At 42.3% G+C, this 16,673-nt stretch overlaps 1 protein-coding gene across 1 annotated transcript; it reads left to right on the plus strand.

The window, feature by feature from the left end:
* The first annotated feature begins 4,590 nt into the window (after window positions 1-4,590).
* LOC108498938 (leucine-rich repeat-containing protein 1-like) lies at window positions 4,591-5,448 on the plus strand. The gene has a single exon (XM_017818266.1). It carries the CDS (start codon window positions 4,591-4,593, stop codon window positions 5,446-5,448), a length of 858 nt encoding a protein of 285 aa, XP_017673755.1.
* The last annotated feature ends 11,225 nt before the right edge of the window (window positions 5,449-16,673 follow it).

Genomic DNA, 16,673 nt, shown 5'->3' on the forward strand with positions numbered 1-16,673 from the left:
ATCATAGAATAATTTTGTGTTGGAAAGGACCTTTAGGGGTCATTTAGTGCAATCCCCAGCAGGTGAGACGGTGCAAGGTCATCCAGCTGAAGGAGATCTAAGGGGTTGTTTTGAAAGCCCTTTTCATTTGAATGTCTGATGGAGCCATTTCCAAGAGTCTGCATTAGGAGCAAAAGGGACACGTCTGCTTGGGTTAGGCATAGATCACATCTCTGCAAATTCTCCACCCAGTAAAGGGGGCACAACCTAATTCCCTTTGCTCCAGCATATTCCCTAGCATATGGCTATCTGTTCAATCTGTTCCTGGAGACACCCCAGATTGTCTCCGTGTCCTGAATTCAGTGGGTGCCATTTCCCTGCTTTTTCTTGTTTTTTTTTTTCTTTTCCTTGTTTTCTCTCCAGCCAGTTAAATGACATTTACTAAGCAGAATCTGTCACTAATGAGCAGAGTACGAGACACGAGCTGCAGACCCAGATCAAGATTCATGTTTGTAGCCACACAGTTTTCAGGGCATAGTCATCAGAGGGAGGTTTCTAGAGCTGCCACCTCTTACAGAAGCAAGCCCTATGTGAATGTGCCTAAAAAGTCACCTGCAACAACAGGTAAGAGAGGGGGGTGTATTTGTAGGATTTCAAAAAGTGCCACAGTTTTTGCCTCAGTCATTTTGTGCATGTTTGCAGTCTTTGGAGAGGTGGCCTGAGATCATTTTCCAAATTAGGTCTGCCATATGGGCAGCAAGTACAGCCCTGGGCATGGTCAGAAGCTGCCCTCCAGAAGGTGCAGATGGGTCTGTGCCTGAGCAAGTGATGGTGTGTGTGTTGTCTGTCCAGCACTGTGTAAGGTGACCATACAGGCAGGGGGTGGCAGGTAGGGCAGAGATGGTGCTGATGGCTCTCTCTCCTGACTGCTCTTGAATAAGGGACAGCTGTGGCTTTGGCATGTTAGTGTTCCCATCTCTGCAACCAAGTGGTTGTCAAATCACCATAAGGTCTGCTCACTGAGTTTAAACCCAGGAATAGGTTAATTTTTTTTTGTTGGATTTTGATTTGTTCCTGTGGTAAGAGAGGATATACTGTTAAAATTGCATTAGAGAGCCAGGCAATATATTATTTACATTTTTAAAAGGTACACATGGGATTTATGGCATCACTGTCAGTTGCTGGCGTTTTTTTAATATATATATTGTGTGTAAATTATTACAATTATAAAAAACAGACCATTATGTTGTTCAATTTGTTGCCTGTCAAATAAATAAATTACAAAGACAGAACAAAGCAATCAGATCATTTGGGGAAAATACCTCTTTTTTTGTTAAATTATTTAAGAATTTCTACTTGTTTTCTAAACAGTTTTGAATTAGCTGCTTCTTGGAAGCTATATCAAATGCCTGTGTTGTTGTGTTTTTTGTGTGATTTTTTTGTTTGTTTGTTTGTTTGTTTTTCCAGAGAGACAATAAAAATACTGTAGCAGCTAAGCCCAAACTCTGTGCTCTGACCACAAAACTAGTGGGGAGACAAGCACAGATTTTACACTCTGGGCAATTAAAAAGATATTAAATATATATATATATATATATATATAAAATTATATTAAAAAAAAACCAAACCAAACAAACACAAAACAAAACAAAAAAAAAGTAAAATAGAGTTTACCAATGGCTCAGTCTTTTAATGTGGAAACTGGCCAAAGTCTGCTCTGATAAAGATTTCATTTTGGCATGAAATCCTTCTGGAGCAGGATCTGATGCCTATGCATAGCAGGCTATCACCATCCACAATACCTTTGAGCCAGAGACACTGACAGGGACTGGCAGGTGTGTAGGACCAAGGGATGCCTTTCCAGAGCTTAAGTGGGTGACCCCAGGGGATATTATGTATCATGTCAAATGATGTAAGTTTTTTTTTTGAATCCCATACCCAGTCTCTCACAGTAAGGTTCAGAGTCACAGAACATAGAACCATAGAATATATTTGTAAATGGTGAAGCTGAATTAAGAAAAAGCCTGCTTAGCTTCACTGATTGATTTAAACCTGAAAGTCACAAACATGGATTTTTGTCTTTTGACTTGTGAAATTGGAACAACTGATGAGAAAAGTATAAAGACATAATGAACAGGAGACTGGGTTTTGTAGCTGTTTTACAAAGCAGATTTTTGCTGTAAGGGCTGACATCTGAACACCTTGTGTGGCTTGACTCAACAATATTGATGCTGGCAAAGCTATTGGAGTTTGTCTGAACTAAGAATTAGAATATCCTGCTGGGTCTGCAGGGAATTATGTGTTGAAAATATGGTCTCTTTCTTGCTACTTTACATTTTATATCATGAACTTTATGTAGAAAGCACAAGGGAACAATTTGACAGAGGGACATTAATCATATTCTGACATTCCTGATGAGCCAGCTATCAGCATCAGGAAGAAGGATGTCCTGCAAGATGGAGCAGAGAAGAACCTGCCACCTTGGGTCAAACTCCAGGTGTAAAAAAGTGTAACAAGAGAACAGTGCCAAACATCACAAAAACTTCTTTTTGACCACAGCTTTGGCTCTGCATGACATACTGTCTGAAAGACTCAGGTTTGGATTTGAAGAGAAAAGTGTGTTTAAGCAGAAGGCAGCACACACAGCAATTTGGTTTATTTCACAGGACAGATGTATTTGACAATGTGTTCTTAGAAACACATTTTTCCCCCTAGCAATGTGGGGGATGGTTTTCATCCAAGTCTGACATTACTGTCAGTGCAATAACTTCTTCAGCACTTTCTTGATGAGAGTTAAGTTTAACACTGAGTCTTATTTTTATGGTTATTTGTGAGGTCTGTTAGGAAGCAACCTTCCCCTGCAAGTGAAAATCTCACTTTCTCTTGGCTGCTGTATTCATCTCTGATGTATGGATATTTCCAAGTTATTGTACCCATTTTTGCTTTTGAAAAATTATTAGACTTTCATGAGTTCTGCTGAATCTTTTTTGAGTAAAATCTACCCCTGTAAGTGTTCAAGGCCAAGTTGGATGGGACCCTGAGCAACCTGATCTCGTGGGTGGCATCCCTGCCCATGGCAAAGGAGTTGGAAGTAGATGATATTTAAGGTCCCTTCAACCCAACATATTCTGTGACTCCATGATTCTGTCCCAGGAGCCTATAAGGCCCAAGCAGCCTCACACACTGCTGGATACTAGACATGTGAGACAGCTTTCTCTTACAAATACTGAAAATTTATCTGAAAGAAATTCCAGGTTTGATTTCAATATGGTTTTGGTATTTGCACTCTGAATCCAAGTCAAGGGTTACAGCTGCTATGAACCAGACCCAAAAATCTGTGTTTCAGGGTGAAACTCAATTAAAAAAACCCCACTACAATCTAGAATGCAAATTCATACAGTTGAGCAATAATCTACAAATCTTCTTGCCAGCATTGTCTGAATAGAGAGCTACTGGTGCTCAACACCCATCTGTGCAGCCACACACTCTCCTGTGACACAGGTTCTAGCAAACTCAGGACTATCCTGGGCTGAGGAGATCAGAACTGAGCAGGCTGGGAGAGAAAAGCTGCTGTGCTCCCACCTTCACAAGGCCTGACTTGGTAGACCTGCTTAGACCATACCTCTAACACATTGTCTTCTATCTCTGATAACCTGAGGGATGCTGTGGATATGTCTCTCCTTGAGAAGCGTTTGAAATGAGTATCTTAAGCATTTTTTAGCTGAAAGCCTTAAGGATTTGAGGATGAAGTAAAAGAGGTTGGCTTTCTCAGCCTGAGGATTCAAACCCACAATTTTCTCCTTCCAGAAAATGCCCTGCTCTCTACATCACATGCTGTGCTGAGTGGCTTGGGATAAACCTGGCATTTTACACATCTCCTATAAAAGCTATGACAGCAAGGAATAAAAATTTGTTTTTAAATATGCCAGAGCAAGTGCAGCACAAGAAAGACAATACCTCCATGGTGCAGGGGTTCATGCATTAAACAGGAGGGAGAAGGACTTTCAGATTTCAAAACTGATCCTTTACTGTGTTTGCTGAATGTTAAAGGCACAAACTGACCTGAGGACAGAATATTCTCATGCCCCCAGTTCCTAGGCCACCAGCTATGACTGTCTTGCTCTTGTTCTGTTTACCATGTTCTTGTCCCATTTATGGAGTGCCTTATCCATCCTACCTTGCTGTTTCCATTGCAATCCCTTGGGACCAACCAATGTGAAACCTTCAGCAATGGCACCTTTGATGCTTCCAGAAGGGGAGAGCTACACACAGAGATTTGTGTGCTTTGCTACAAGCAGAGATTTGAACCCACCTTCTGAAAAGCAGAGGCAGAGCACTGCTGTTTCAGTTTCTGAACACTGACAGACACGTGCCACCAGCTCACTGGCTGCAGCCGTGAGAGGCCACATCACAGCCCAGGAGCTGGGTTTTGTGTACACTGCAGAGCTGGGAGGGAAACACCTGATCATGTGAGAGCACCAAGTGTTTACTCAGTGGGATGTACCTGGGCTACCCAAACACTCTGTGTGTGTGTTGGTAACGTGCTCGGCAGAGCGGAAAGCTGACAGAGTATCTTGAATCCCCCAGAACCTCAGAGGTTTCCTGTGGAACATGCAAGGGATTGTCACTGACTGTCTCCGTTCAACCAGCCACTGTTCTGATGGGACATGGATGCAGTCACCTCTCTCCAGTGTGCCTGTCCAGGTCCTGATCCACTCTGGAGGTACCTCGCAGAGCGTGATCCGAAGTACAAAGGGAAAGAAGAAGCTCAAGATCTCGGGCAGAGAGCTGTTGTCAGTCCCCCCACAGGTCTTTGGCTTGGACCAACTGCAGGTCCTGGAGATGAGCCCAGAACGAGAGAGCTGCCTGAGGTACCGGATGGAGCTGCTCCCCCAGGAGATCAGCTGCCTGAGGAACCTCACCTGCCTCTACGTGGACTCCAACAACTTGAAGAAAATCCCTGCTGAAATTGGCACTTTGAGTTGCTTGGAGAGGCTCACTCTGAGCAACAACCACCTGAGCTCCCTGCCTGCAGAAATTGGGGCACTTCAAAGGCTGCACAGCCTCCACCTGGCCAACAACAGCCTGACTGAGCTGCCTGCACCCCTCTGCCAGCTGAGGAGCCTCACCTTTCTGGATGTGAGTGACAACAAAATAGGTACAATCCCCTCCAGCATTCGGCATCTGGAGAAACTGGAAACATTGCTATTGCTTTTCAACTCACTGGAGAGCCTTCCTGAGGATGTCTGTGTTTTAAGGAATCTGCGCACACTTTGGTTGGGAAACAACCAGCTACAGTCTCTTCCAGCAGCCTTTGGGGAGCTGGTGAACCTGGACTGGGGATACAACTACTGCTCATGCAATTTTGAGGGGAATCCACTGGAGAGTCCTCCACCTGAAGTCTGCAACAGAGGCCCTGAAGGGATCAGAGACTATTTCTTGTCACTTCATAGGATTCGGAGAGACTAAACCATTGGTGTCAGTTCTCTTGATGTGGCTGAGATGGATTTATTCTGCACAAGCAAAATGTATTTCAGACAGAAAGCTCTGGTGAAATCACTCTGTGGAGCTCAAAAGTTTCCCTTCAGCTCTGAGGTGATTTCTCTGGTAGTCTTTTTTTTTTTTTTTGACACTGGTATTGCACGGTGGTGTACACCTTTCAAAAACTCATCCAGGGACAACTGTAATCTTTTTTGTTATTTATGATAGACTTATCTCAGGAAATGTTGCAGCCAAACATCCAGACTGAGAAAACGAGCAAGTCTGAGAGGACAGTCAGGTAAACAACTGGTGGTATGCAAATAGCAATAATCCCTACTCTGTTTGCACACTGGCTTGGTGCTTGAGTCTGGACTCAAAGTAAGTGCAAGCTGAGATTTCTGGAAGTGTTTAAGGTCATACTGACTTGTAGATTTGGCTTTACTTCAGATAGCCCAGAATCTCACGATTTTCCCTGGAGTTTTACATCACACACATGTTGAATCATCTCAGGCTTCCACCTGGTGCTGGATAAAAAACAACCTGTGTCCAGGTCCCAGAAGGTATCATGAAAGCGGTGTCTCCATTTCTTTGGCAGGACACAGTGCATTTCTTAGCCTGTTTCTCCTGAAGAACAGTGTCAGCACAGGACTGTCACACTTTCTGGAGGCAGCAGGGACCTGGAGTTGATGTGTCAGTCCACCCAGAGCAGACCTCAGTGATACAACTCCTTGGAGCTTGGTGATGCACAGGGGTAGCTCAGATTTAGAGCATGCAGCACTAACAGGAAAAGTTTCCACTTTTACTGAGAAAGTGTTCAGAGTTATTAAAATATGAGTATGCAAACTTCCTGCAAGGGAACATTCTGAGAATCCCTGTCTATAATCATAAAAGGCTTCATCAGTGCTACATTATGGAAATTTGCTGAGACTCCTTTCTGTTTCATTTTGCTTTCTCTTCCTCTTATCATCAACATTTTCCTCCCACCTCTCCTCAACTCCTCTCCTCTTCGTGGGTGTTTTCTCTGTCGCTACTCCCTCTGACATTTGTGTTTCATTATTTTCTCATCAAAACCTTCTCATTCCCTTTGCCCTCTGTCTCCTTCATTTCCTAGTTCTCCTTTGGCCAATATACAGAAAGCTGCACTTTTATGTTTCCTGGAAAGAAGAAGGATTGAGTCAGGCCTGGTGGGAGCTGAATGTGTTCTTATAGGCTTCGCAGAAAAAGGGAGAGAGAAAAGGTTTGAGACATTGATACATGGACCATTAATTCTCTTGTTCAGTCTATTTGCTTCTCCTTATAGCAAAGATCAGCACAGGATCTGAATCAATGCTGAAATTTTTCTGGATAACAGAAGCACAAAGCCAGATATGCTTACAACAAACTGATTTTCAGATTGCTCTGCCCCTGTGTCTGCCCCTGACCTCTGTGAATTTGTTGAACCAGCTGTGACTTTTTGGTGTCATAGTAACCAGATTCAGTATATCATTAGGATATCACACAGAGATAAATCAGTGCAGCCAATAATGGTCACACACTTACATCACACCAGTTTGTTCAGTTTTCCTGCAGCTGATTATTTCTAAGATGTGTGACGTAGGAAAGAAAGGAGTAAAGGGACCCTGGTGCCTTGCTCTCTTGGCTCTTTCTATGGCAGCATGAAGGACTGGAGATAAAGGAGCAGGACAATGAACTGCAAGTCCTTTGCAGTTTGGGTTTTTTCAGAGGAGATTTGGGACTGTGGATGAGGCAAAAGCTGTATCAAGGTGGCAACATTAAAGACATTGAAAGACTTTGGTCTTGTTCTTATTCTTGTTGATTCTCTGGACTCAAACAAGTCTTATTTCCCCATTATTTCTGCTATTTCTCCATTTCTCTCATCCCTTTCAATATGTACAGTCATTCTGCTTTTCTAAAACTTGCCTAGTAATGGACATGAGGTTAAAGGCAGTGCCAACAGCACAAGCAAAGACAGGGTTATCACCCTGGTTTTGGACACGTGTGGGAATTAAATTCTAGTAACTATGGTCTTTTTAGTGGCTTTTGTCTAATACACTGAATCCTTCCAGGGCATCACCTTAGACAAGTGGTAAGAAGGACAATTTCTCATGTCCCATGTCAGACTCTTCAGATCCCATCTTGCTGGTTTTCTTCTACATTGCACAGGGTTTGGGCTTGAGGTTCCATTTCCAATTTTGGATACCTTTCTCTTCTGCTTCTTGGCCAGTGATTCCTGAAAGGCAAGCTGACTTTATCTTGTTTGGGGAGTTTATGGCATCTCAAAGCTTTCACTTTTGGTTTTGGTTGATCGGGTTTCACACGCTTTGCTTAACTAATCCTCTCTTGAAAAACCAGAAACACCATTCCTGAAACCTAGTCATATCTTTTAATAATATACCTGTCATTCCTGAGAGTGAATGAAGCTAAAAAGGGGGTTAAAGAATGCACAAAAATGTAATCTTCAATGAACAGTGCCAGTACCTCTGCTGTAATTCTCCAGTCTGTTGGCAACAAGAGAAATTCTGTGAAATTAATGCAAGTGAGGGTGCTTTGACCTTACCATCAAACTGCTTGAGCAGACTGAACATGTTGCTCAGAAGAAATTAGGTCCTGACACCATGTAATCTGTCATCTCTTCCTTTCCCTTTGTCCCAATTGCTTCCAAAATCCCACTTCCCAAAGTGGAAACCCCCAATAGTGCATATTCACTACAGCATCTGTGTTAGTGGCATAGTTACACAGAGCAATAAGTAGATTCTGGTGTTGTCATTAAGATGGCATTAAAACCTAATCTCAAACTGCTTATCCTGTATTTGTTGTACTGTCTGTATTGTTGCTAAGCATCCTCCTTTGCCTGTACTCATTAAAACTTCAAGTGTTAATATCAGAGAACGGCAAACTGCTTGGATATAGGGCCCTGGTGAAAAGACATGGATATAAACCATACTTGGAGGTGAGCGGGAGGAGGGAATTGTTAAAGCTGCCATCCAGTATTGATGGCAGTTTTGCTTGCATTTCCCTTTCCCTGTCCCATACTGCAAACAGCCTGGAGTTGGAAAGCATCGTTCCCTGGAATCACACAGGACTTTCATTTGGAAACTTTGAACTCTTGCAGCAGAGCAGTAATGAAATGTAAAAGCAGGGAGTGAAAAAAGCTCCAAATAGAAATTCTGGGAAATAATATATATAAGGGCAGAGGGCTCCTTAATTTAATATACAAATGCATAATACTTCACAGGCTGGTAGCTCGAGCTGGACAAGTTCTGACTACAGATAAGCTGTATATTTTTAATGCTGGAGAGTTCACCTGAGGATATGGCAGATTCTCTATCACCTAAAGTCTGTAAAACCCACGGTCTCTCTACTGAAGGTATGACTGTAACACTTCACCTTGTTTTATGCAAAGTCAAACTTGTCTTTAAAGTATATATCAACAATCTACTGCTACTGTAAAAATAAAAGATTAGATGCCACCTTTTTATTTACTTCTGCCTTGATTTATCTTTACATGAAATTCAGCTTTTTGGTTTTCAGTGGTCACGAGCAATGCTTAAAAAATTGAAGGTCCCCAAGTTTCACAAATCAGAGGTCTCTTGTGGCCAGTGATGGAGTTGGAAAAACAAAAATGTAGAGGCAGATGCTGTTCTCCTCATGCCTGCTGGAGTCAACAGAAAATTTCTAGGCTCACAAAGGAAAGACTGGTTGTGAATTTAGTTTAAGTGGACTTAAGCAACAACCAGTTTTACAAGTATTTGAAAAGTCTTGTGGTTGATCAGTCAAACATATTGCGTATTAGAGGACATAAAAGAAAACACAACTTTGCAGACCACCAGGAAACAAAAGGCACTGCAGGTGTCGTCCTACATAAACTACAGACATATTTGATATCTGAAAGGAGAGTGTCAGCTTGTGAATGTGCCACTGTTGGGGAAAAGGCCATTGCTATCGAGTGAGGCCACTATTCCTGCCAGCTGGATGGACCCCAATGCCACCTGCCTTTCTGTCTTCCTCTGGGCTCTGAAGCCTCACCTCAGAACTTGACAGTCCAACTTCAGTAATGATAATTTTCAGGTGATCCAACACTGAGTCAGCACAAGAAGCTCAGGTCTGACATGAATATTGAATATCGTGACAGTTTTGGTCACCACAATATAAGAAAGACATTAAGACATTACAGAGCAGGGGGAAGGGCCTTGATGGGAAGCTGTGTGAGGAGAGGCTGAGGGCACTTGGCTTGTTCAGCCTGGAGAAGAGGAGACTGAGGGGAGACCTCATTGCAGTTACAACCTCCTCCTGAGGGGAAGAAGAGTGGCAGGCACTGATCTCTTCTCTGTGATGACCAGTGATAGGACCTGAGGGAATGACCTGAAGTTATGTCAGGGGAGGTTTAGGTTGGAAATTAGGAAAAAGTTCCTCACACAGAGGGTGGTTGGGCACTGGAACAGGCTCCCCAGGGCAGTGGTGACAGCACCAAGCCTGACAGAGCTCAAGAAATATTTGGATGATACTCTCAGGCACATGGTGTGACTCTTGGGGATGGTCCTGTGCAGGACCAGGAATTGGACTCGATGATCCCTGTGGCTCCCTTCCAGCTCAGCATATTCTGTGTTTCTGTGACTCTGTGAATCCATGGAATCAATAGGTTTAATAATCATTGACTGTACATGTTCGGTGACTATCAGAGGCACCCAATTCAATGGAACATGATTCCCCACACTTGGGCAGCAGTACCACAGGAGGAACAAAGTGATCTATCATGGGCAAGTGCCTTATCATTCAGCATATTAAATTGCAATGAAAGCCTAAGCAGCATATCTAATTAACATCACTTTCAGCCATACGAAGAAAGGTTTTTAACTCCCCAGAGTGTTCTGCCCATGAACCAAGAGACAGGTGCTTAAATGGTGCTTAAATAAATACTGCATCCAAGCCATGTATTTCCTTTGTTTGTTAAAGATCTCAGCAGTCGTCGAGAAGCTTTTTATTTTCCTGCCACCCTAGGGAAACTACAAAATGTGTCACCATTCTCACTGCCTAACAAACAACTTTCTTCGAACAGTTCAGGCAGCAAGAGAATAGCAAGAGGGGGAAAGACTGATGCCACAAGCAAAGCCCAGATAGAATAACCCACACTTTGTACTGGAACTCACTGAGTTTTGCCAGACTTCAGACAGCCAGTCTGGAGCTCACCACTGTCAAGATTCCCAAAGCAATCCCACATCCAGTCATTTGGTATGTGAAATTTATGAGGACTTGCATTTATCAGGATGCAGTGACTCTCACATCAGAGGTATTGATACAGCTGAGGTCAGGCTATTAGCACTGAGTTATGTCTAAAAAGAAATCTTCCAAGTGCTTTGCAAGTCTCACTGTTGAAATTTCAAATTGAAGCTTCTTCTTGTAATGAAATCTGCTTTTTTTGGTTTGATTGGTTTTGTTTCTCATTCCCCTGAGATTTAGAAAACAGATTATTGTATTCCTGTTTGCAAGAAGTCTTTTACATACATGAAGCTTGTTGAAGAGTTTCTCATTAGACTTCCTAAAGTTAAATAAACACTGAACCTGCAGGTCTTTCTGCTCTGGCCATGTTTTGCACATCTCAGGGAGTCCTATTCTCCTCTAGACTGTTGCTGCACAGCTTTCCTGAGCAGTCACATTCAAAACTGAATACAACATGGCATCTGAAGTCTTTCTAGTGACAAAGAAAGGGCTATTGTACATTTGAAAATTATACCCCTGTTTGTTCACTCCTGTATGGTGGTGGTTACTCTTTTTTCACATGGAATTCACCTTATCATCTACTGTGATACAACATTATACTACAGAGCTGCTATTGGCAAATTTTGGTATTGGTGTATTGTAGAAGCTGAAGTTTGTGGCTTTGCACTTGTCCCTGGTGAATTTCAGCTTCCTCTTTCCCACCCCAGACAGGTTATAGTATTCTCCAAATTGTTCTGAATTCAAATCCTGTCCTCTTGTGCTTACAATGAGCTTTATGCCATCTCAAAATGTAATAATTGTACTCTCTTTTCTATTATCTAATTCATTAACGAAAACATACGCCAGGATTGGATCCAGAAGATGACTGGCTGAACTCCATTTCTACATCCTTCCACCCCGACAAAGCACCACCAATAAACTTTCTGAGATGTTATCAAACCAGCTTTGCACCCAATCAATCACAGTCTTATCTAGACCAGGCTGCTGGGGCTCACTTATGAGAATGTCACATGCAACCCTTTTGAAAACCTTAGTGAGGGTAAGATTTGTGACAGCTACTTCTCCTTTATTCTTAAAGCCTGTTACATTGCTAAAAGTGGAGATTAGATCAGTTCAACACAATTTATTCTTGACAAATCCACACAGGCTACTTGTCCTTGCTGCTACATGAAGCAGCTGCTTCATGTTTCAAGCTGTGACTTATTATCTTCCAAGTGCTCATGAAATGTGCATTTGTTCCAGAATTTGTGCAAGGCTCAAAGGCAGGTGAGGATCATTTCCCATCCCTCTCTCCCAAAAAGAAACTATCTTTAATGCAACAACCACTTGCTGCTTCAGCCTTGGCAGTAACAAGGACTCCAACAGAGCTCTGTAGAACACAAGCATAGCCAGGCTGGAAGGATTTGGTAGGGCCAGTTCCATGTCATGGCCAGCCCTGATGTGCTCTGGGTGGCCCCATTATGGGAGCGGAGGGCTACAGCTCCTCTTGCAGTTTGGGAAATGTAGCTCAGAAATGTGGGATAACATTAACTTCCATTTCCCTACTTTGTTGCTGTGCCAAGGACTTCAGTCTGGTCATGTCTCAGGGAGAAGGCAGACACTGGAAGGGGGAAAAGACACAAGTCTCAAGTTACCTAACCTATTTTGGTCTTGTCCTGCCAGCTGGGAGCTCTCCTTGACTTTTGTTTCTGCATTCTGTTTTCAAATGGATGTCCTTAATCCTATTTTTCAGACTCAGAATGGGCCTGAGCAGCATGAAATTTCTAAGAAGGCAGCAGGAGACTGAGAGTTTTGATCCTGCAATAACGAGCTTCAGTAGCTCACAGCATGAGTGTGTGTGTGTTCCCTGGGCAGCTGTGTCATCTGGAGAATATCTGCACCCTTCCACTTGTAAGAAGGGTGGATCAGATCAGTTCAGACATCTTCTTTTGATCTAGATGAAAGGAGGATTCCTTTTTGTTCTCAACGATAGTGCTGCCTGTTAGGAGGATGTCCCTTTGCATTGGGTCTGTGTGCTCACAGAAAGAATAGGGAAAAAAAGAGTCAGCTCACGTGGGCTAAATATCTGCCAGGCTGATTGCTCTTGCATCATTTTCACACATAAAATACTGTTGCACTTCAGCTGTTTCTAAACATCCACATATTGATAACCCCATGGTTCTGTGTCTGGTTACTTTTTGCAAAGTTTCCTTTTCAGGTGTAAAGCAGGCCTTACCCAGACTGAATCACTGGGATTTGTTCCTAGAGCACCAATGAAACTAAACTGATCCCTTATTCCTATTTTTTTTTTAACTGTAAAGTTCAAGCACTTTGGTCATGCCCTTAATTCTTCTTCTAGTGTTTGACAGTGTCAGGGTTTGCACAACTAGAAAAAGTATATGGGACTGAGAGGCAGAGCTTCTCTGTAGACTCTTTTTGAGCTGATGTCTATCAAAGGCTGCCTGCCCTTCCAAGGAATTAGACTTGATGATCCTGCTTGTTCCTTCCAGTTCTGTGCTCTTAGTTGTCTCTTTGCTTATTAGACTGTGTTGCTCATTGGGAACAAGCTAAACTGATGCTCTGTATATCAAGAGCATTTCTGTTTGAAATGTTATTTTTCTTTAGCTTTTTGTTCTGTTGTTTGTATTGTACAGTCTGACACCAGTTCTGCACAGTTCTGACACATTCTGCACTGTCATACATACTGGAATTTTTTTGTTTGTTTCCTGAAAAACTTTTGATGATTTGACTGAATGAAACTAGAAAAGAAAATAAAAGAAGTTATACAATTCCGTGGGTATGTGTGCATATGGATTCTGCATCCTCATCCAGCAGAGCCATTAGGCAGATGCCCTGTACAGATCCCAGTTCCTTGCCCTGTTTTAATATTCAGAGCACTTTGCAGACTCTTGTGGGTGTCATTGTGTCCGTGCCAGACCTTCAGATGTTTCTTCAGAGAGAAAAGATAATAATGGTCTGACACTATACAGGAAAACTAACAATTGCTTTATTTGAATTAGGTAGATTGTCACTGGAAATGTCTTGCATTTCAGAAAGAGCCTAAGTTAAAATGATCCTTCTGTCCAGAGAACAGGAAATAGGATATTCTACAATTAATTTTCAAAATCAAATGTTCTTTTTTGTTGTAAAAGTCTTCCATTGCCCCATCCCAAATAAATTTAAATAAGAATAGTGTTTTATTTCATAATTATCAAAAGTTTGCCTGTAACTTTTCTTATTGTAAACAGTAGCAACAAATCTGCATCTTTTTTTCCTGTGAACACTGCATGTTTCATATGTTGGCAAAATTTAGAGATTGTTGTTGCAGAAAAAGATGCAGATTTTCTATTATCTAGTCCCCTGAATAAAAAGAGGGTGGCTACAGACATAAATTTATGTGGATGTTTTCAGAGCTGGAGCTTTTGTGCTGCAGCTTCATTCAGGAATCTGCAAAGACTTATCTCCAGGACTGATTGCAGACATTGTTCTCTAGCACTGGTTGCAAAGATCTCCTTAGGCAAATGGTCTCAAACCGTTCCCACTGAGGACCCCTCCATGTGACAATAGTGCTGCACATTGCCAGCCTTGTTGGTGCTTCTTGGAGAAGAAACAAGAAGCAGAGGGACTCTAGAACAAAGCTCGTCTCCAGAAGGATTCCCAGCAGGCCCAGTGATTTAGAGCTGATGGGTGTTTCCTTGAAGAGGGTGCTCTAAGGTACAAAATATACCCTAGATAGGGTTGCTTATATATTTTCTGAAAACACTTTTCAGCGGCCTTCTACAGGCAACTCCTAACAAACAGGTCCTGGCCTGACCCCACAGCTGGGCAACTGGTACAGGGATGGACTGCAGTAAGCTGTATTTAAATTTCATCATATTTTATATCTACCACAACAACATTGACTTCTCAGCTATGTATCCCTGCCCTTCACTTCAATCTGCAGGTCTAAAATAATTCTCAAACTTCAAGGCTAAAGTTCTGGAGGTGTTATGGGTGTATTAACTGCACTCTGCATTGCTCACTTTTGCAATTTCTGTATATGATAGTCCATGCCTGTGATCCTCTGTTTGGTGAATATGGCTGAACTAGTTGGTCTCTCCTGGCTATACACCTGGGAAAAAAAACCTTGGAGGGTTTAACCTGATGGAAGTGGTACTTGGAAGCACCATTCCTGTAGCACTAATCTGTGGGATACATCCTGAGCATGAAGGTCAGAGTTTACAGATGGATTTGCCTACACATTTTCTGGAAAAAGAGACTCCCCTACCCTCAAGATTCCCAACAGAGCTTAAATCCTCAAAAGCTGGGCTGTATTACAAGAGGAACTAAGGCACTAATAATTTTAAACACAAGAAATCTCAGAGTGGAGGAGAACAAATTCAAAGTGGTTTATAAACATGGCTTTATACTGGTAATCCAGTCCTTCACGTGAGATTTGTTGTCTCTCCAGTAACCTTTCAGTAGCTTCTGGGATCACAACATACCATACATGGTACCCTCTGGAGGAGTTTCTTTTCATCCCTTAATGGCCCTGGTTTCTTGTCTGTGGAAGAAAAGCCGTGTTGGTTGAGACCAAGGGTTACCTTGGAAAATCTGTGCAGTATTCAGTCCCTAATTAGGGCTGTAAAAAGTAACCTTATGAAAAATAAGAACAAGCTAAAACATTCAATACTGTCCTCTAATGCTTTTCCAATTCTTGAGTATTTACAGTTCAGGAGAGACCTTAAGCTTATGGAGCTTGACTGCTTAACAGATAGTCCCAGGATCTGTCTTCCAAGTATCAGTCCAGTGTGCTTTGAGGCCACAGAAACTTTTTGCACCCACACCACCTCTGGCAAGGAGTTTGCTAGGTCTACAGCCTATTCCATAAAGAATCACCCCCATCTGAGGTCTCCAGTGCCCTCACGTAATGGTACTCTGGACAGTCAGTCCCTACCTACTCCCTCTTTTTGCTGCTTGCGAGATATTAAGGGGGCTTATAAAAAGGAGGGAGAAGGACTTTCTATACGGGCAGGGGAAATGGTTTTAAGCTGACAGAGAACAGGTTTAGATCAGATGTTAGGAAAAAATTCTTTACTCAGAGAGTGATGAGGTACTGGAACAGGCTGCCCAGAGAAGCTGTGGCTGCCCCATGCCTGGAAGTGTTCAAGGCTAGGCTGGATGAGGCTTTGAGCAACCTGGTCTTGTGAAAGGTGTCCTGCCTATGGCAGAGGATTTGGAACTAGATGATTTTTAAGGTTCCTTCCAACACAAACCATTTTGCAATTCTATGATTCTATATGGGCACCTTCTATCTCCTGTCCATGCTGCAGTCACCCTCCTGCTTCTGTCCATGTTTCTTCTCTGTCCATTCCACACCTCATCTTGAAAGCTTTTCTCTTCCAGTCATCTTTAGTTATTCTAAGGAAGGCTCAAGCTTCTTCTATCTTGATGCTTTTACCTTTTGCATCCACAGCAAAAGAAAATCAGATGGGCTGCCCTCTTACTCCTCACTACAGCCTTCGAAAGGAAAACACATGAACAACATGTGAAGCACGTATGCTTGGTCATGCTGATTTTTGTCTCAGTGAGAAATCCTGAGTGCTTTCTTTTTTTACAGACCTCCCACTCCAGCAGTTTTTCTTTGCTCTAAAATACCATTTGTTTTTCAATTAAAGTCAAATAATTTTTGAGCTAATATGTTAATTGCAACTAAATATGTTTGGGGCTGAATTACAAGTCTCTGTAGGATACAGGATGCTCCTGTAATGCTAAAGAGGAAAGATGCAGAGTCATCGACTATGAAAGTGCAAGCTTGATCTATAGTGAAGTCTACTTTAGTTCCACTTGATTCTGTACAACTGCAGCAATTTACTGCACTTGACCTTTACCATGAGATTTAGAAAGGAAATGTTTGATATTCTACTCTATTTTCAGGAAACCTAGGAGACAGATAAGTAATACTGCTGCCTTTTCCAGATTGTTCCCTGAATAATTTCCTTAATACACGGTCAGAATTCAGAGACCTTGATTTCTTG

Source organism: Lepidothrix coronata, unplaced genomic scaffold (genome assembly GCF_001604755.1).
Source record: "Lepidothrix coronata isolate B3197 unplaced genomic scaffold, Lepidothrix_coronata-1.0 Scaffold67, whole genome shotgun sequence".
NCBI lineage: Eukaryota > Metazoa > Chordata > Aves > Passeriformes > Pipridae > Lepidothrix > Lepidothrix coronata.